Below are 21374 nucleotides of genomic sequence, written 5' to 3'. Positions count from 1 at the left end.
AAACTTAGATTAATTAAGAATATGTTTATTTCATTCGTGACACTTTTGAAGAATATAGTATACGCAATATGTGCCGGTATTTAGCGCAAACTTATGCTATGCCCCATTAATTATTTTCTCAAATGATGGCAAAAAGTATTGAAAAGGACATCAGCTTACTTGATATATAGGGCTATTTCTTTTTGGTTTGAACTTTAGCATCGCTATTTAATTTCATTGGAATGCTCTTTTTTCTGCGCGTTTTTTATATCATATTCATCACTTTGAAGTTTGTCCTAATTAATTCTAATATTCTATCCTAAATAATATATAATAATAATATAATATCCTAATAATAATATAAAAATAATATAATATTATAATAAATATATATAATATCCTAAATAATAATTACCCTAAATAATAATACCCTAATAATAATAAATACCCTAAATAATAATATAATATCCTAAATAATATAAATTAGATTATATTTAATAATCTAACTAATATTCATCACTTTGAAGGTTGTCCTAAACAATAGGAAAGCTGTGACTGAGTCACCCCATTTACACTGAAGGTTTATCTTTTAACAATAATTACATTTTTAAACATAAGTTTTAACGGTTGATAACTGCAATTTTCTCAGTAGGCTAAAGTGGGAGCAGTCGCTCCGTCAGCACAGATATTACACGGTTGGTCTCAATATATTTCGCCAAATAAAACAGGATTGTGAGGTGAATCCTCTCTCCATATTCAACTAAAGGAGTAAATAAGAAACTCCTTTAATTTGACTTGCGCACAGGAGAAAGAACACTGATAGTTTAATTTCGTTATATAGGAGGTAAAAATGTCAATGTATCGGAGAATCCATTTATGGCCCATCACTATTTATAAGTCATTCATTTTCAATGTACTGGATATACAGTTATATTAAAAGATAACTGTGCCACCACCCGCCTACAAAGTAAACGAATATGGGACGTTTTATAAATATTATTTACATAATATTAAATATTATATCCTACAATCCATATCTTTTAATTTTTGTATTTAGAATTTCAGCACAATGTGGGCCAAAATTTTTGTTGTGCAGCCCAGCAAGGTAGAATCAGTACTTTGCTATGGTGCGATCACTCAGGGTTTGGAACAAGGTCAGTTCCTACCCTTGTTTGACTCAGGCATTACTCGCAGTATTTTTTCCACCAAAGACAATGTATCAAACAGTTCGTGGTAGCGAACTCCAATAGTGAAAACTAAAAAAAAAAGAAATTTTGACAACAATCAATACATCAAAAGAATGGATTTTTATAATTAATTCAAAACATAAGAAACATTCAGTTTAATGTTACTCTTCAAAAGCTTTGAACCTAAGAAAATTTACCTAATTTTTGAAAAAGAGGAGAAACACCCAAAAATCATTAAACAATCTTGGAAAAAATTACACGATCAGATTCAGCATATAAGAGAACCTTATTATACAGGTTTCAAGCTCCTATATACAGAAATATAGAATTTTCCATTTTTTGCCAGAAGAGAGATGACAGATGCGTGTTTATCTTTTTTTTGGGGGGGGGGGATTCCCCTAGAGGTGACTGAATCGAACCAATGTTCCTAGAAGATTGAGAGAGGGCTAACTTGACGGAATCTCATCAAAATTCTGACACAAGCATTTGATTCTGCATAGTTAAGAGGTCAAATAGCTATGCCTCTAGGGATCACATAGCCCCCCGCAGCCCCTGGAGATAGGGATGTAAGTTATGGAATTTGCCCTTTGTTTGCATATAGTATTTGCCATTGAGAAATATATGGACATTTTAAGGGGGGAATTTTCTGCCGGGGAGATTTCTAGGGGAAGAATTTTCCGTGGGGACAAACGTTTTCGGGATGAATCTTCCACGGGAAATTGCAATTTGTCCACTGTTTACATATAGCATTTATACGGTAATTTTACAGAAGCATTTATACGTGGATCTACACTGAAATTTTTCGAGGAAGAACTCTCAATGGGGGGGGGGGGATTTTTCGAAAGAAATTCTCGGCATGATTTGAAAACGACCGGAAATTAAATATAAAAAATTAAATGAAAGTAAGGATAGTTTTCTAGCGGAAAATTTTCAGCAAGGAGGGAATGCTCCAAGAAGAACTTTTCGGATGCGGGGTCTGGAGGAGTTAAACAAAAGCAAACTTTTCACAGGGAAATTTTTCATAGGGGAGGGATTTTATAAGGAAAAATTTCCCGGAGAGGGGAGGCGGATTTTCCGGCATAATCTGAAAAACATCAGAAATTAAATTTAAAAAACAATAGTTTTTTCAAGTAAAAGTAAAGAGGAATATTAGAACTTCAAACGAGCGTACATTATTCTGTATATGAGGGGGCTGCCCTTTCCTCAACGCCTGATCTTTACTCTTATGTTTGACTTTTTGCTCCGATCCTTTAAGAATGACTTCTGAAACACAAGGGCTGTTTAATTGAAATAAGAAGCTTATTAAAGCATTAAATAACTTCAGCATAACAAGTGAAGGCTGAGGAAGGGGTAGCCCCTCTTATATACGGAATAATTTCCGTTCGTTTTAAGCTTTAATGTTGATATTTTTAGTTAAAAAACTTTTTTTCAATCGGTAAAAGGAAGCGTTCGTTATTTTAGCTTCAATAATCGTTCCAATTTAAGCTAGGAAAATTTCCTCAATTCGACTGAAATAATACTTAATTAAATAGTATTAGCCAATCTCACGACTTCATTACGTCGAGGATCCAGTCTTTTTTTACCTTGGGAAACAAATTTATGAAACGATTCTTTTCTCTCTGTCTCCAGATCCTTGTCTTGTGGATGGTTAAGCAAGAAGTTAGTTTCCAACAAGGAGAGAACAGTAGGATGGCAGTCAGAGAATGTGTATCCAGCGAGGTGGAAGCCAGCTTTCAAAATTGTGATCCCAAGAAATCCGATTCCAGAGCCAAGTTCTATAACTTTTTTTCCTTCTAGGAATCCAGAATTTTCAGCTAGCCACTCATACAAATTGAACGCAGCCTAGAAAGAATACTCTCTATAAAAAAAACATAAAAACTTTGAAAATATCCAAGGAAGTCACTTATTCCCCTAAAACAAGATGTAGGAGAGCAATTGAGAAACTAGCTAGCATTTAGGAATAAAAAGAAACCAACTGAAGGAAATGTGTATGAGTGACTATACAACTTTAAAAGATACAATCTTAAGTGTTAACTTAAAAAGTTCTTATGCAAACTGAGACAATCACAACGATAAACTAACTTGTTGACAGCTGCTTTTTAGAATTCTGCCATTTGGGACTTAAATTGCTTTGTCTTCGCGTTGAGGCTAGAGCGGTTAGCGCCATCTTTTTTGTGTGAACCTCTGCTTTAAAAGGTCTATACTATTTCCCTTGCTATCAGGGACGACTTTTGTGACCCCAGTTGTTCGACTATTGTTTTGCTTGTCGAAATTTTTTTTTCAAGATTCTTTATTTAATATAAAATATAGACAAACAAAATATATCAAACAGTTCGTGGTAACGAACAGTAAGTAGGGAGCGACCCGGCTCAATAGTAACCGAAACTCTAAAAAACGAAATTCTGATACCAATAGATACATCAAAAGAATCGGATTTTTATGCTGACTTCAAATATATAAGTTTCAACAAGTTTAGTATTACCCAAGTTTAGGTCATCACGCTAACGTGTTTTTTAGTACTTTCAAAAGAGCTGTTTATTCTAATTAAACCCTTTGTGATTCAGGGGTCATTCTTGAAGAATTAGAACAAAATTCGAAATTTTGCGTAAAGAGCGAGGTATTGACGAGTGGGCGAACATCCTCATATACGTAATAATTTCTGTTCGTTTTAAGTTTTAATGTTGCTCCTTACTTTCAGTTAAAAAAACTTTTTTTTTAATTTAATTCAAATAGAGTCAGGGAATTCAAACAGAGACCTAAGCTCGAATTGAAGACAAACCTATTATCAAAAGAAATGTTTTGATTCACCAAAAGACACAAATCAAATAAAACAGGGGAAAAGACCAAAAAAAAAAAAAAAATATGACAACTTAGGGCAGGAAAGGGACAAGGGAGGCTACCGAAGCGCGGCAAATTCACAATATAGGCTATAATGCAAACAAAAATTATAGAATAAGAAGTACCTGTCATCAAGAGTAAATAATATATTCTATTCACTTTTTCTTTAAAAGAGGTCGGCTATTCAGATTTTTAAACTTACTATTTTATGTAAGCCTATTGGCTGTAGAAGGGATTTTGAAAATTTGACTGAAAATCTAGCTCTTTCACAATTTACTGAATTAAGAACAGCACAAATATTTTACTGCCGTATCTGGATAATGGAAAACAATGAGGCACAAAAAATTGTAGTGATATTCCAATCCATCTCACCACCATCCCAAAACAAGGTCTAATTCAGCAACATTTTCTCTAGAGGGCCCAGATAAGCTGTTGCAGCGTTATAACCAGTCCCGATTTGAACAGTGACTCTAGATTATTATCTAAGGACAAAGCTTTCAACCATATAGAATGCAAAAACAACCCCATTCACCCTTTTTTTTAGTCAAAACATAAGTTACTTTCTGAATTGCTTGTTTGATTATTTTCAAATTCTGATACCAGCCTTTTTTGCCAGTTCCGATACCAGCCAATTTTTGTTTGTTATTTTGTTTGTAATGACAAAAAAATGACAATATCATTGCATTCATTAGTCTTTTCAAAAATTTTTTTGAAATATAAATATTTTTCAATAAAGCACAAGTGACAATATACATAGTTCCCATTAGAATGAGCCCACCCGCATATTTCACTGACACTGGTTCAATACAATAATCCCTGGGAAAATCAAACAAACAAAGAAACTTGTTCCTAACCATCTTTTTCGGGGATGACGAAATTAACTTTTTCTTCGAGACAGAGGGCTAAAATTTCCGTTAATAGACATGTTGAATTTGATTGGGTAAGCAAGCCTGTCAAACTTATTCGAAGGAAATAGATTATAAAACTTTCTACCCTAAAGTTTTATATACATTTCAAACTTTACTTAAAGAAAATTCTTAAGGTATTTCTTCTTTCTGAAAGAAGCAATTTTACGAAAAACCTTCAGCTGTAACTTGCAACAAAATGAGAAGAATGACAATATTCGAATGACAATAATAATGACAAACAAAATGACAATATCATTGCATTTATTAGTCTCAGATAATGTCCATTCTCTTACCCCAAAATGATTACATTATTTAATCTTTTTTTAAGGAAGGATGTAAACTAACTTTAAAAACAGAAAAAATGTTCTTTTTTCGGCGATTTTTAGCTAATTTTCAGTGTATTTTTAATCTAATAACTTTGTACAACATATTTCAGGAATTTACCTCGGTAGATGGATATAATGGATCTCAGCTATGAAGTAGTAATAAAACTTTTCTCTTCCGTTGATTAATAAAGCTGACGGAGAGCAGAAACCTAACACAGCGAAACTAGCATAGGGAACATAAACCTCAAAGTTTGGCACTACAAGTGCAAGCGAAATGGAAATGCAAGCTTTGTAAGGTAAAGACCAACGTTTTTACTTGCATTAAAACAGTTTCGGTATAGGTTTTTGTATTTTTATTCATGCTGACAAAAGCACACTATCTTTACAGCATGGAGGTAAAAATGACAACAAAAACTGAGACTATAAATTCTATCCCTTCTGAAAGAGCCACCAGGGAACCATCTCTCCTATTTAGGATAATATATTTTTATCATCCTTTTTACAGGAAAAGAGCTTAAGAGAAAATTGTCTTTATCACCCAAAGTTAAGACAAACATGAGAGAAAATCTTTAAATATAACTTATCATAAAGAGGAAAAATCAACAAATATTTTATTTGCAAGCCCAGCGAAGTTTGTACATTTAAATAGTAAGTGGATTAGAAAAAAATTGATAAAAACTGATAAAAATTTTAGACGTAAGGAATTTTTTTTCTTCATAATTGTTGAACGAAATGAACTTAAAGCATACTTCGTAAATAGGCTAAAAAAGGAACAGGAAATTCTTTTTCTTCTTAATATTAAATAATAAAAAATTGAATTGCCTTTAGAGGGGAAGGAATTTCCTGTTCAAAATCACTCTCTTCGGCTTTTTTAAGGACGAATCATTGTAATAAAAAAAGAAAAAAAATGTCTAGTATAAACGGTTCAGATGAGCTGGAAACTCTGTTTAATCATGGGTTGCAAGTCACGGTTAGATGACAGTTCACCGTGGCCTGGCGATTAAAATACCAAAACGATCAGTCCATGGATCATGACTTCAAAATACTCGTGATAGCGGGTCTTTTTTTTTGCAAGTTTAACTGCAAGAGATACGCAACTGTCCAGACGTCAGGGGAATCTTTTAAACATTCAAGAATAAGCTTAGATGATCCAAGCAAATAGATGTCTTACAGCGATTTAAGTATTCTTCATATTATTGGTCTCTCTAGGTTGGCCGATTAACCATATGGGTGATGAGGAAGTCATATCGCGTTGTAACTGATTTAACTCATGATTTTTAAACTGTTCAAACAAGATAGAAAGAGAGGGGCATAGGGAGCAGAGAGGGATAAAGAGTAAGAGAAAGGAACAGAGAGGGGAAAAGAAAGAAGAGGGAAAGGAGTGAAAGTCAGGAAATTTAAATGTTTTTTATAATCAGTCATCTATCTGTATGAACTATCACAGATGGTAATGTTAATTACCATCTGAATGGTTAGTTATCCATACAGACCTACGGCAATCAACATCTGAAACTAAGATTACAGTAGTGAGAGGGTTCCAGTTCCGACCGGCCAGTACCCCCTTCGAATCCCGATCAAGATACTTTTTTAAGCTTCTTCGAGCTTCCAACCGTGGGAGGGGGGTCATGACATAGGAAGTCATCCTAGAATAGCTGCAAGATATGTCTCTATTATCATTAGCTTTCATTTTCAGTGTTTAAAAATTCTTTCTTTTCAGATGGCAATTCTTTCTTTTCAGACAAACAATTTAATTCTTAACGCATTTGAAAATTTACATTTTTAGCAAGTTTTTTTTTAATATTTTCATTTTAGCCTTTGTCTTTGGAAAATCTTCGAAGATAGAAAATTAAAACTGTTCATATTTCCACCTAATGATTCATAGCTTACTTTATGCTAATATATCTTGCTCTTACAACTTCAGAACAGGGCTACGGCTACCTCTCCTTCAAACAACCAATAGCCAGAGCATTAATTTTACATGGTTGTATTTCTATTTCTGAACATTTAACTTTTAAAGATCTGATGGTCTGACTAACCAGAAAATGTTGAATAAGAATTGAACAAGAAGCAAAATTACTTACAGTTTACTTTTTTCTTCTATCTTAACAGACTTTCTGGTTTTTTACTCATCTTAAAAGATTTATAGATGGCTAAGCTTGAATAAAAAAATTTTGATTTTACAACCGTCCCAAATGCTTCTAACAAGACCGATAAGGATTTGAGCATAATATTTTCTAAGTTGTGTCAACATTTGCGAACTTGTGGTATAGCACATCCGTATTCTCATTGTTTAATGTCATAGAAAGCCCTTTTAAGCAATTATTGTTAAGGATAGTATTGTAGAGAGTATTGTAAGTTAGAAGTCAGAAAACAGAAAACTTCCATTTCAGTCTTCTTCGGTAGTTGCTTTTTCAAGACTTCGAAAAGTTTCATTTTTCAGAGAGACATCTAATAGAGACTGCATAAATCTCTAGCATAAGCGGCTAAAATTTCTCCCCATAAATAAAAGAGACAACCTAAATATCCATGTCTTTTCTCAGGTTCACTAAAATGCATCACTGTCATGGTTATTGCACATCGGATGCAGCAATATTTAACGCTGTTTATAACAGCCATCATAGTATAAATGTGTATCAAAAAGGACTTTTACATTTATCATATAATCCTTTACTCATTTTCATATCCAAAAGGTAAGGGCGTATTTCATAATGTTTTCCAAAAATAATAAGACCTGTCTAATAAGGTCACAGATTGACTGTAACGATAGGATTTGTACAAAATTTTAAAATCTTACACGGACTTTTCATAAAAATATTTCTGCAAATCGATTCACCACTTGAAATGGTGAATTCTATTAGTTCATGCTACTTATTGTTACACAAACTAGACATGTTATAGGATAAAAACATATACATAGACGTTGTGTTGATTTCACCTGTTGTGTTTGAAGCTAAAATACATCAAAATTGTCCCTGTATTATTTAGTTGGGTACTTGTATGATTATAGCCCCTAACGCTCAAGTTGTTCATTCATTGACGCATTATAGAGCCAGGTTTTTTTCATTATTTTCTTTCAGCCTAGCGTGAGACAAGACAAAGAGAAGCGATAGAATAGATGGAAAATATATAATATGGGCTATATGCTAGCACATTAGGGGGAGGATGGGGTGAATTATTTGGACAGTATGAAGTTAGAAAACCCTTCTTACTTCATAATATCCAAAATAATTGTACCTTACACATTAGACATGCAGATCCACTACACTTTACCCCCATCCGCCTAATGTGCAAATATATAGCCTAAATTTGTTTCTAAAGTATTATAGTTTTATGATACTTAGGTATATTTCATTAGGATTGAGCGTCAGAGGAACATATTAGAAGAATATTAGGTAGGGCCTATATCATACAAGTACCTTTGGTTGTATCTGCTAGAAGTGTCTTACAAATGATCAGAACGAAATGGCAAACTTGAAGTTTCTGGTTTCCTAGGCTTATGAGAATTTTTGATAAATAAAATTTAAGTACTCCGCAGGGCATACGATCCAGATCTATGGACAACGGCCTCTGCAACAGGCTGCCTCGACCTCTTCCGGGTACCTGCAAGACTGGGAACCTTGCGGTCAACCCTATTCACACTTGAGGAGTAACGCCCTTCGTGGAAAATATAGACTAGTACACGACACAGTATTCCCATGGGATTCCGACTAATGGAGAGTTCCTCTGGGCTTGGTCTGTTTTGACGGGCGTTTTCGGGCTGATAAACATCTTCCTAGCTGATTATGGGTTGCCCCCTTCCCCCGTAGTAGCACAATATTTGTAGGCAGAATATATAATGAGTCGTAAGTAATAGGCTTGGGACTGTCTGTGCAGGATTTCGACTCTTGTTGATAGAAGAGCATCACCAAGTGCTGAAAACCATGTTGTGACCAAGACGGGCCCAGGATTGCACAAAGCCTCCATTCATACTGGAGGTACCAGGGACTTCTTGCTGTCCAATTCTAAGCCGGCTTAAGCGCTTCGGTGTAGACTTGAGAAGATATGTTGATCCCCGTCCTGCACTGGTATCCAGGACATTGCTTTTCCTGAGGCCAAAATAATTTCAATGATTTAAATAACATGAAAATAAGAACTTGGAATGACGGAATTACGACGTTAAAAAACGACTAACGTAGTGACATTTTGACTGAAGAATTCAGACGATTCACTGGAGTTATTAAAAGTTTCAGAAACTCATATCCCAGGGGTAGGAAGTATGAAATTAGGTGATATAGAATTTGTTTACTCAGGCAGGAAGGATGGGGTGCATAGACAGGGAGTAGGACTCATGATGAATAAGAAAGCTGTTAAGTCTTGTTTAGGCTGGGAAGGTATTAATAATAGAATACTAATTGCTCATTTTCTGACTAAAAAGTTTAGGCTATCAGTTATAGTAGTATATGTCCCTGTTGAACCGACTGACAGAGATACTTGGGATTTAGAGGAATTTTACTTACAGTTAAAAGAGCAAATAGACAGGCTCCCAAGTAGAAATATGATGTGTTTACTAGAAGATTTCAAAGCCCAGGTCGGTAGAAATACGGATAGATGGTATCCTAGCCTAGGTAAATTTAGTTTAAGAAAAGAAAACAGTAATGGCTACAGACTTTTGCAATTTTGCAGGTACAACAATCTAGTTATAACAATTACGATGTTTGGTCACAAAATGGCCCACAAGTTGACATGGTATTCACGTGATGATAAGACCTCATTGATTATGTTGTAGTAAACTGAAGCCTGGCAGGATCAATACAAGATACTTGGGTATATAGGAGTGCTGCTATTGATGTTAAAAATAAAGATCACCATAGTTAGTTTAAAGCAGAAATTTCGGATGGGTAACTACCTCCCAGGAAGTTATGATGGTGGTAGATCCCAGGATTAGAATTTGAGAGAAACTTTCCAGGAACAGTAGAATACTAAACTTGAGAGTTTCAAATGCTGATGGTGTCCTAGGGAAGAAAGCTAATGCTGCAGCTAGCAATATTAGTGAAAAACTTTTATGTTTAACAGAGAGGAGAAGGGGTTTTTACAAGAATTATCTAAGCAATAGATCATACGAAAATAAAAGGAATGTAAAGAAAGTGGAGAAAGCACTAAAAAAAACAAGGAGGTATGAAATGGAGGCCATGGATGAAATTGCTGAGGATCTGGAAGATGCAGCTAGACGGCATAACAGTAAACTATTATACTGGCATGTTAATAAATTGAGAAGGAGTGGTCAATCCGGACTTGTCCCAGTTCAAGATAGGAATGGGGCCACAATTAGTGATAAGGAAAAAGTTAAAGAGAGATGGGCGGAACATTTTAAGAATGTGCTAAACCGAGATACAGTTGTAGGTAAAGATATAGAGGAAAATGAAAAAGTTTGTGATACCTTGGATATGAGGGAAGATTTGTTTTATGAGGAGGAATTAACGATAGTACTAAAAAGAACAAAAAATAATAAGACTCCAGGTGCTGATATTGCGGTAAATGAGTTTCTTAAATATGGTGGCTCTGAGGTTAGAAATAAGTCACTGAAGATTATGAATACATTTTTTTTGAAAAAGGGGAAGTACCTAACAGTTTTAGGAAAACCTTAATTAAACCACTGTATAAGAAAGGTGATAAAATGAACGTCATAATTATCGAGGAATCAGTCTGGTACTTACTTACTTACTTGTACTTGTGGCGGGAATCAGGCGTTTCCACCTCGCCCGGCATCGATGATCTTAGAGACCTTCTTCGACCATGTTGCTCGATCTTGTGCCAGCTGCTCTACAAAGGCGAGCAACTGTGTTGACCATCTGTGACCGAATTTTCTGAAACCCCCGATTGGTTCAAGGTCTGACTTGGCCAGGTTCCACCAGTTCTTCCTCTGTCCTCCTTGGCGTTTCTTCCAGTAGCTAATAGGCTCAACTAGAAGTATTTGGCGAGGCAGGTACTCTGGCGGTTTCCGTAATACATGGCCCAACCACTTCAAACGGCGTTCTTTAATAGTGAGCACAACATCTCTCTGAATATTGCCCATTCGACGTATATTCACGTTGGAGATACGGTCACGTAGCTGTACTCTGAGAATTCTTCGCAGACAAGTATGCTCAAACACCTTAAGTGTATTCTCTTGTTGTAGTTTTGCCGACCATGTTTCGCACCCGTAAAGGAGAACGGTGCGGACTAGTGCCATGTAAATTCGAACGTTCGTTTGGACACTGATTTCGCGGCGATTCCATAAGGGTTTCCAAAGGGAGGCAAAGACAACAATCAGTCTGGTCTTTGTAGGTAGTGAATTACCTTGTATTATGATAATTTTTAGACTGAGAGATGCTGTAGATGAAGTTTTAAAAGAAGAAAAGTGCAGTTTTACAAAAGGTAGAGGATGTATCGACCAAATTTTCACTCTTAGGTTAATAACTGAAAAGTGATTTAGATGTCAAACATCTTTGGTCCTTAGTTTTATAGATTACGATCAAGCGTTCGATTCTGTTGATAGAAGAGCTTTATATCCTTATATGGTATATAAAAAAATAACCTTAAAGGGATTAGTGCTATGTATGAGAATAATACTGCTGCATGAGGTTAGCAGCTGGTTTCGTATTAAATCAGACGTTAAACAGGGTTGTGTTCTATCCCCCTTTATATGGGTCATTTTGATGGACTTTGTCCTAAGGAGCACAGGAAAGGCAAAGGGAGGCCACAGAATCAAATGGGGAGGACAAAATCTCCTGGACTTAGATTATGCTGATGATTTAAGCATAGTAGATGACAGTTTGACCAAAATGAATAAACTTTCAGAGGTTTTGCGAGTTCAGGGTGCTAGAATAGGTTTAAAAATTAATGCTAAGAGGACTAAGTCGCTTAGGCTAGGAATAAGTGAAGATGAAAAGGTGACGCTGGGTAACGAAAAGGTTGATCAGGTGACTATGCTGCTTTTGTTAATGCTAATACATAGCAGAAATACTTTGTTACTTAAATACGAGCATTACCTTAGTTCGATTCTCAAATCTATCCCATCCATAGTACATTAGTTATGAGAAAGAACCATTCTAAGAACCAGCCAATTCAGCGATTACTTTAGAGGGAATGCTGATGAAACTTTCAAAGGAAACGAAAATAAAAAAAAGAAAAACAACGAGCAGTAGAAGGCAATTTGAGATTGAGTTTTCCTGCTTCTGTTAACAAAAAAAAATTAAGCAAAAATAAAACAATTAGATTTTTATCAACAGCACCGTGTATAGAGATTGTAAGTTACTATGAATGGAATTGAATTTATTTATAACCCATTGTAAATACAATAAAGAACGGAGTACAAGAAAAGAAAAAAAAATGAAAAAAGCAAAAGAAAAAGACAGAAAATGACAAATAAAACAAAATTAGAATTCATAGAATAAACACACAAGCATAGTAATTAACCAAATAATAGCAAAGCATACATAAAAAGCACAAAATGAGAGCACAAGCACAGATGAAACAGGCATAAATAAAACAAAATTAAAATTCATAGAATAAGCACACAAGCACAATAATTAACCAAATAATCACAAAGTATACACAACAAAAATAGAAACAATAAACGTAATACATTTATTATTTTAAAAGGGAGCACCATGGGTGTCCATTAATTCCGTTATTGAAAGCTTCAATACATCTGCCGATGGCAGCATTAGGGTCAATAGAATCATATCTCCTATTGACCCAAGAATTACTTGCCCAGGGGCAAGTTTTAGCATACCGGTAATAAATTCGTTGGAGTTGCTTTGATTCCGTTGCCGAAAAGGTACGCAAAAAGGGTGCAAGGTATAAAAAGTTCAGGAGCGCCTACGAGTTATATAATTTAACTAGCAGCTGATGATTAAAACGAAGTTTATTAGAAACTATCCTACCGTAGGCACTGGACGTCCGGCACTGGAAATGACAAATGAGGATCTTTTTAATTGCTTTAAGTGAGTCACCGATTGGGAGGCCAAGATATTTCATTTTCAATTTAGGAACAACCGATACTCCATTAAGATCAACTTTAAATCCATCGGGAAGTGGGCCCCAGCTGAGTACTACCACTTCTGACTTTTTCTGCGATAAACTTAGGATTCTTTGAATACTCTCGACTCAGAATGGAACAATCTTTCTCAAACGCCAATACTTTTCGGCTGGGGTTGAATTTATCGTCCGCATAAGCAATAAGAGATACATATATCCCTTCTAAAATACAGGAAGAAACCACTTGGGACTGTGCGTCCAGGATACAGTTGTTAAACGGGATTGGGAAGGTCGGGGCGCCTTGCCTTACCCCGTGACAAACAGGTATAATTATCTTTGTAATCATTCCGTCAGGCAGATCAACAATGAAAATTAAATGATTATACATATTATAGAAAGCACGAATAATAAAAGTGCTGATCCCGCGTTTATATAATTCAGTAAGGATATGCGCGTGAATTATCGAATCGAAAGCATGACTGACGTCATGGTTCCCTAGAACAAGTGGCTCTCCTGATCTACCAGCATCAATCAAAACTGACGACAGTGCCGTCAATGCATGAGCGCATCCTATTCCTTTCTGGAACCCAAATTGGTGTTGAAGCATATAACATTCATCAACCAACTCAGGCATTATCAACTTCTCAAAAATTTTACAGAAAGTTGTAGGTACCATTATTGCCGGTATGATGAGCATTCATTTAAGGGTTTATTCTTTTTAGAAACAGGAGTAAGACGGCCAGTGGAAAATGAGGAAGGAACTATTCCTTTTGTAAACACCATTTGAAAAAGAAGGGCAAGGTGGGGAAAAAAGAAAAGGGGTTCTATATATGAGGTGTTTGACGCAAACGTGATCTGGACCTCTTTAGAGAGGTTTCCTGATTTCACGAGTTATACTATAAATATCCGAAACCGCTACAGTAAACATTGATTTGACGTTTATCGAAAGTATCTTTTCGAGTGTGACTTTGGAGGGATTTTCTATGAGTGGGTCTGGTTCTGAAAACTCTCCGGAAAAATGTTGTTCCCATAGTTCAGAAGGGATATTAAACAACTGGCTGGGCTTTTGCTTTTGTTTATGTGTTAAATTTTTCCACAAAAGTCCTGGGTTATTAATAATCTTTTCAGAAAAATTGGAGCGAATAGTAGCTCTTATACTTGACTTTGGTGCAACGTTGTAGCCTGAGACAAAAATACTGACGAATAGTCCTTCTGCATACCTCCAGTTATAATAAGGCTCCTACATATGGCCACCTTTTCGTAAGCCTCCAAAGATATTCATTCATTTTAAAAATAGATCTCAATCCAAACCTGCGACTCTCAGCTTTTCTCTTAGACTCTTATGGGCTATTTATGAAACAATTGGTCCTAATTAGAATTTCACAGAAGTTAATGATCATATTTCCTGAAAAACCTGAAGTTACTCTGTAGAATTTTCGATAGTCTTTAAAATCTATTTCTCACAATTTTCCGATGAAACAAAATTTAAATGATAAGAAAAAAAAATTAAACAGGGATAAAAATGTTTTTCAAACTGACATCACTTTTTAATGCGTAACACAGGATGTCCAAAATTTTATCTTGAGACTGGAAATTTACTTATATCAAGTATGTCAAACAAGCAACATAGAACTATTAAGCCATCGGTGTAACACAAGAACGCTTCACTAATAACAACATTTCTGTAAGATACATGCCAGGGTTGACATAGTAATTTTACCAAGGATATAGAGAGTCCTAATTTTTCACTTTATTTGAGCGCAGTCAAAAATAGTGTCAAATCTTGGAGCTAACATCTGGCAACAGCGAAATCAAACACGCATCTGCAGATTAAAATAAGGGGGTACTCCTCTCCCCATTCTAAAGTACCTCCTCAAGTAAAGCTAAAAAACAATGACTAAAATGATTTGAGTACGATTCACCACTCTTCTAGTGAAAATACTCCCCCCCCCCAAAGGGTTTGTCCTAGGCGCACCAAACATTTTCAAGAACTTCGTTTTGAACGAACACGCATAAATAAAGCTACCTGTAGGGTTGGTATAAGTATACCAATTTAGTAATGAAATAAGAAACTGGATGGTAGATAATGCTTTTTATTTATCAGAATTTTGATTCCAATTTACCTTTTTGTTGCATAAAATTTTACTCCAATTTATAACTGTAGAATTAAAACATTATTTTAAAGAAGTAAACCAATGAAAAAAAAAACATATCCTATAGCTAGGTAAAGGAATGCTTTTACCATTAAAAAAGCTGAAAAAAAAACAAGCAAAATACGGGGCATTCAGAGTCCATTTTGAAGACATCCTTCTTTCAAAAGATCACATAACAAAGTAGGAAGTATATATGTATCTATAACTCTTTTCAAGGAAGTAAGAGTCAAGGAAGTAAGGTGCCTAAAGGAGCATATTTTCACGTTCCAAGTTTTAAAACTAGCTTCGTAGGGACTGATGTAGGAATTTTTCTACGCTACTCTTAGAAGCAACAAAAACCTGGAATTTTCATATCTGGAAATTTCATCTACGTTAATAGTACAGGGGTTCCAGTTTCAGGAATGACCAGGGGGTGATCCTGAAGTTGCTACCCCCTTAAGACTTTATTACGCACAGCTGTGTCTGACGCAAAACTAAAGCTCACCTGTAACAGTATAGTACACATGATTGTGACGTAATAGAGTTTTCTTCGAGACACAGGTGCATATTACGTAATACGGTTTGTTTAATTTTGGTTGTTATATAATAAGGGTTTGTTTACACTTGGTTGTTACGTAGAATGGAGCAGTAGACATCTGGACTCAGAAAGCCTTCTTAATATTATTATTCAGCTAATACTTTTTACGTTATAACCTATTCCACGCAAGGAGAACCCCCAGCCCGCTTACTAGAATGATTAAATCGATCACGTACTTCCAGTCCTTTCTACATGAGAGAGCAGAAGCATCCCAATTCTATCAATTTTCGACCTACTAGATGCACCTGCCTGATATATCCCCATTAATTTAAATCTTGATACTAGAAAAATGACATATTTTGAAAAATGAAACATGCAACCGATGAAAAAAGACTCATTTTTGTATTCGGCTATTTCTGAGAGGTTCTAATGAAAACGCCACGTATCTTTGAGCCAAGACTATGCATATTCACGCCACCGTGACAATATGTGGCTGGTCCACCCTAGAAAGCAATTCCAGTGGGTAGGGTTGTTATTGGAAGTAAATTTTAGGAATGTCAAGAGACATATTTGAGAGATATTAATGAAAAGGTCATGTTTCTATTGCTCTATTAGATGCACCTGCCTGTTACGGTCATTTAATTTAAATCTTGATACTAGCAAAAAAACATTCTGAAAACTGAAAAATGCAGATGATGAAAAGACGCATTTTTACATTCGGGTATTTCTGACAGCTTTTAATGAAAATGCCGCGTTACTTTGATCCAAAACTATGCGTGTTCACGTCACCGTGATAATATTTGGCTGACCCCCCCGAGCAAGCAATTACAGGGGGGATGGTCGTTATTGGAGGTAAATTTAGGCCATAAAAAGAGATATTTCTGATGAGAAGTCTTGATTCAGAAGTCTTTAAATCTTGATTCAGCTAAATCCCATTTTGAAAAACGAAACTCGCAAACGATGAAAAAATAGACAAATTTTTACATTCGGTTATTTCTGAGAGTTATAAATGAAAATACTACGTTTCTTTGAGTCATGATTATGCATATTCACGCCACTGTGGCAATATGTGGCTGACGAACCCAAGCAAGCAATTTCAGAAGGGAAGAGTTATTATTAGAGGTAAATTTAAGGCACATTAAGATATATTTCTGAGAGGTCTTAAGGAAAATACCTCGTTTCTATTGCTCTATTAGATGCACCTGCCTGTTACATTCTATTAATTTAAATCTTGAAACTAGCAAAATCATATTTTGAAGGAAGGAAACATGGAAACGATTAAAAAAGAAACATATTTGCATTCGGCTATTTCTGAGTTGTTTTAATGAAAATGCCACATTTCTTTGAGTCAAGATTATGCATATTCACGCCACCGTGACAATATGTCTCTGGCCTACCCTAGGAAGCAATACGAAAGGGAGTGGAGTTGTTACTAGAGGTAAATTTTAGGCATATTAAGAGATATTTCTTCGAGGTCTCAACAAAAATGCCTCGTCTATTTGAGTGAGTGTTGGATTTCAGTCCCCCTCTGCCAAAAAATTCTTTTAACACCTTCCACCATAACTTGAAACTGTAGAACGTATCAGTTCAAGACCGTTCACGTAACTGTGGCAAACTATGGATGGCAAAAGGCACCCTCTGGCCCCCTTCATCATTCCAAAGGCATTTTTTAGATATTTGCATGATAAACAATATACTTTAAGTCAATTGGGTCGTGTTTTCGCAAGCCACCCTCAACGTATTAGTCCAAGGCTATTCACGCCACCGTGTAAATCTATGGATGCCATACGATACCCTTTAGCCCCCTCATCATTCCTAAGACATTTTTCAGGTATTTTCCGGTTAAAAATATGCTTTAAATCCATTAGATCATGTTTTCAAAGGCAACCCTCAACGTGATACACCATGTCAATTCACACAACCGTGCCACATTATGCCTGCCCAATAGAAACGAGGTATTTTCGTTAAGACCTCTCGGGAATATCTCTTAAATGCCTTAAAATCACCTCTAATAAAAATCCTTCCTCCCTGTAATTGCTTGCTAGGGTGGGCCAGCCACATAGAGTCACGATGGCGTGGATGTGCATAGTCTTGACTCGAAGAAACGTGGCATTTTCATTAAAAGCTCTAAAAAATAACCGAATGTAAAAATGTCTCTTTTTTCATCGTTTGCGTGTTTTATTTTTATTTTTCAAAATTTGAGTTTACTAGCATCAAGATTTAAATTAATGAAATGTAACAGGTAGGTGCATCTAAAAGAGCAATAGAAATTAGGTATTGTCACTAAGACCTCTCAGAAATAACTCCTAATATGGGCTAAATTTACCTCTAATAACCCCCCTTTCCCCTCTGGAATTGCTTGCTAGGGTAGGTCAGCCATATATTGTCACGGTGGCGTGATCTGCTTTATGTTTGGTCCAAGCGGTTGGTCAAAGAGCACAATTTCGGAAAGTAATCATACTTCATGAACAAAACGTGCCTAGCCATCTTAATTTCATCATGACCCTAATAGATCAATAGCAAATAACAGCGAAAACCTTTAAATAATAAACAGACTTTCTTTCAAATAGCAAATAAATAAATTATATTAAACAAAACTTACTGGCCAAGTTCGAAGTCCTGTACTACCGTTACTAATAATGCTCGTGCTTTCCAACAGCGTCACGTTTATAACATCACTGAACATATATGTTCTATAGCAATAGTCTTGACCAGCAGGCTGAGATACGTAGTACCCGTATAGTTCTAGCAGTTCATCACTGGCTTCCCAATTCCTTGCTTCAATCTTGAAAATAAAGTCAGTAATTCTTCCTGAATTTGTCGGGAAGTCTTGGCCCAAAACTAGGCTCTTTTTTAAGTATATTCAAATTGAGCCATGACGAGAAACTGTAAAATATGGTAGGTACTTGAACAAAAGAAGAATATGAAGCTTTAGTCATTCTCCAGAGAAATCGCTAATTAACAATTTCTCTGAAATACTTATGATACTTAAATAAAAACAAGACAAACTTATTAACGGTTTATTTCAGATAAACCGTTACTTAACGATTTCCCTGAAATGCTCAACGTACATAAATAATAGAAGAATATGATGTTTTAGTCATCCTTCGGAGAAACCGTTCTTTAGCGATTTCTCTGAAATACTTATGGTACTTATATAAAAGAAGAATATGAGGTTTTAGTCATCCTTCAGAGAAATCGTTTTTAGTACTTCTAAAAAAGCTCCCTATTGTTCTAATTAAACGACCCTTGTGTTTAAGGAGTCGTTCTTAAAGAATTGGGACAAAATTCAAACTTTAGCAGCCATGTCATATCCAAAGACATAGTTATTGGGCCTTTCAACTATGATGAGCAAAATGATTATCTCAAAATTTTGATCGGACTACTTTGGAAAATGAAGGGGCGGGGAAGAGGCCAGGTTGCCTTCCAATCTATTTAGTCATTTAAAAAAGGCACTAAAACTTCTAATTTCCGTTCGAGTGATCCCTCTCACGATATCCTAGGACCACTGCGTCGATACAATCACCCCTGGGAAAAAAATTAAATAGAAATGAAAACACATTCATGTTCTTTCTTCTAGCAAAAAATCCCAAACATCCACGTTTTTGCAGATAGGAGCTTGAAACCACTACAGTAGGTTTTTCTTTGATATGCTGAATCTGATGGTGTGACTTTCATTAATATTCTAATATTTTTTAGGGGCTGTTGCATCCTTTTTTCAAAAATCTGGCATATTTCCTCACGTTCGTAGCCTTTAATCCGTAAAATTAAACTTGATGAAATTTAAGTGTTTAAAATCAGCATAATTAGCCGATTCTTTTGACATATCTATTGCTATCAAATTCCGTTTTTTTAGTTTCGGTTACTATTGAGCTAAGTCACTCCTTACTTACAGTTCGTTACCACGAACTGTATGAAAAACATTTAAATAAAAGATCCCCAGCAAACATACAAATGCCTGAATGAGGACAAAAACTTGTATAATTGCCATCCAATCTCCGTGATTTACACATGATTAATAAATGTAAATGTTGAGTAGAGCCAAACTGGAGTAATATCCCATACAAAACAATTTACATTATAAAAAAAACAACAATTTATAAACAAAACATAATAAGAAACAAAAATTTAACAAGTCTATATAGCCACAAATTTAACAACAAAATTAAAGAAAATGATCAAGTGTACCCAACAGGCCTTATCAGAAAGAAAACATGAGCCAAAATCTAATCACTGCTTGTTATCTTAAAAGAAAACATCCCTTCATCAAATAATGGAAAATGTTACTGACACATAAAAGAAACTAACTTGACATAATTTTTTAGCTTATATTTTGACTAGTAGAATTCTCTTTGATACAAGTAATAGATGGTAATGAAGAAGCACTTAACTCTAACCCTAGGCTACTTCAACATTAGACAATATTTGTCACCAAGCTTCATTAAAGTCGGATTAATTTAAAATCAACAATGGGATCTAATTTCAACTTCTCCCAAGCCTTAGATCATTACCTACGGTAACCAAAATCCAAAAGGAGGGAAATTGAACTAACTTAGCCAAAATAAAACAACAGTAAAGCTTCCGGTATAGATGAATAACTTTTTTTTAGTGTTCTTTTTTTTGCGTTTACCTGCTTTTTTGTCGTCTTTACAGATATTCGTGCTTGACGTACTTATACTGGCTTTGAGTATTGCTAGCCTCGTGCTTAAGCTTATTCTGAAAACAAGACATGCTTTGAAGTGCTTTTCCTTATTCAAAAATATGAAAAACGAGAGAAACAGTCTCATACGATAAGGAGGTCACGAGAGGCGAAAGCCCTGCTCCAGTTTGTAGCAATTTCTGTTTATTTTAAATCTGAATTCTTCACTTCATAGTAAATTCTGTTCAATTCTAGTTTAATCTCTTTGTTCATGGCAGTTGCCGTTCATTTAGGTTTAACCTTTGTTTGAATTTTTATATCATTCGTAAAATAATTTTCTATATAAAGATAACATAATTAATTGGAATACCTTAGACCATACCCAGGGTATCATAAAGAGTTTACGGGATAGATACACATAGGCCTGAGTCTTGGGAGGGTGATATAAAATGATTATTTTTTTGGGATTAAATGACAAAAAACAACATTTTTAGTCCAAATTTTCCATTTCTCCAGGACAAGAATTACTTCACTGTAATCTTGTGGGTTAACCCCCCCCCTCCACCCCCACCACATTCTCCCTCTGTGAAAGGCACAGACAAACCTAACTACTTAAATGATCAAAGGAAAAGACAAATAGTTTATTACCTCCTTAATTATTGACCTTAAAAAGATTCTGACGTATTCATTTGCTGGTGAATAGCAGCTGTGTAATGGATGTTTTATAGTTAGTTCAAATACCTTCTTCTGAAACTTCAGACAGGATTCGCAAGAAAGTTTGTCAAAATTGACTCTTGATTCCTAAATTAAAAGAAATGTAGAATTAAAC

The 21374-nt window shown here is 35.2% G+C and overlaps 1 protein-coding gene across 2 annotated transcripts in view; it reads right to left on the bottom strand.

The window, feature by feature from the left end:
- The window catches only part of LOC136026036 (protein-lysine N-methyltransferase EEF2KMT-like), a 63370-nt gene that overhangs the window by 21367 nt on the left and 20629 nt on the right, over window positions 1-21374 (bottom strand). For both annotated transcript variants that reach the window (XM_065702194.1, XM_065702195.1), the window contains exons 2-4: window positions 21194-21346; window positions 18509-18691; window positions 2750-3008 (exon numbers count right to left, since the gene is read on the bottom strand). In XM_065702194.1, the coding sequence (XP_065558266.1) occupies window positions 2750-3008; window positions 18509-18691; window positions 21194-21346 (595 nt within the window). The remainder of the gene's footprint in view (window positions 1-2749; window positions 3009-18508; window positions 18692-21193; window positions 21347-21374) is intronic.

The sequence above is a fragment of the Artemia franciscana genome, chromosome 4, assembly GCF_032884065.1.
Source record: "Artemia franciscana chromosome 4, ASM3288406v1, whole genome shotgun sequence".
Taxonomy (NCBI): Eukaryota; Metazoa; Arthropoda; class Branchiopoda; order Anostraca; family Artemiidae; genus Artemia; species Artemia franciscana.
Note: the sequence above shows the minus strand (reverse complement) of the source record. Positions and strands in the feature narration are given on the sequence as shown.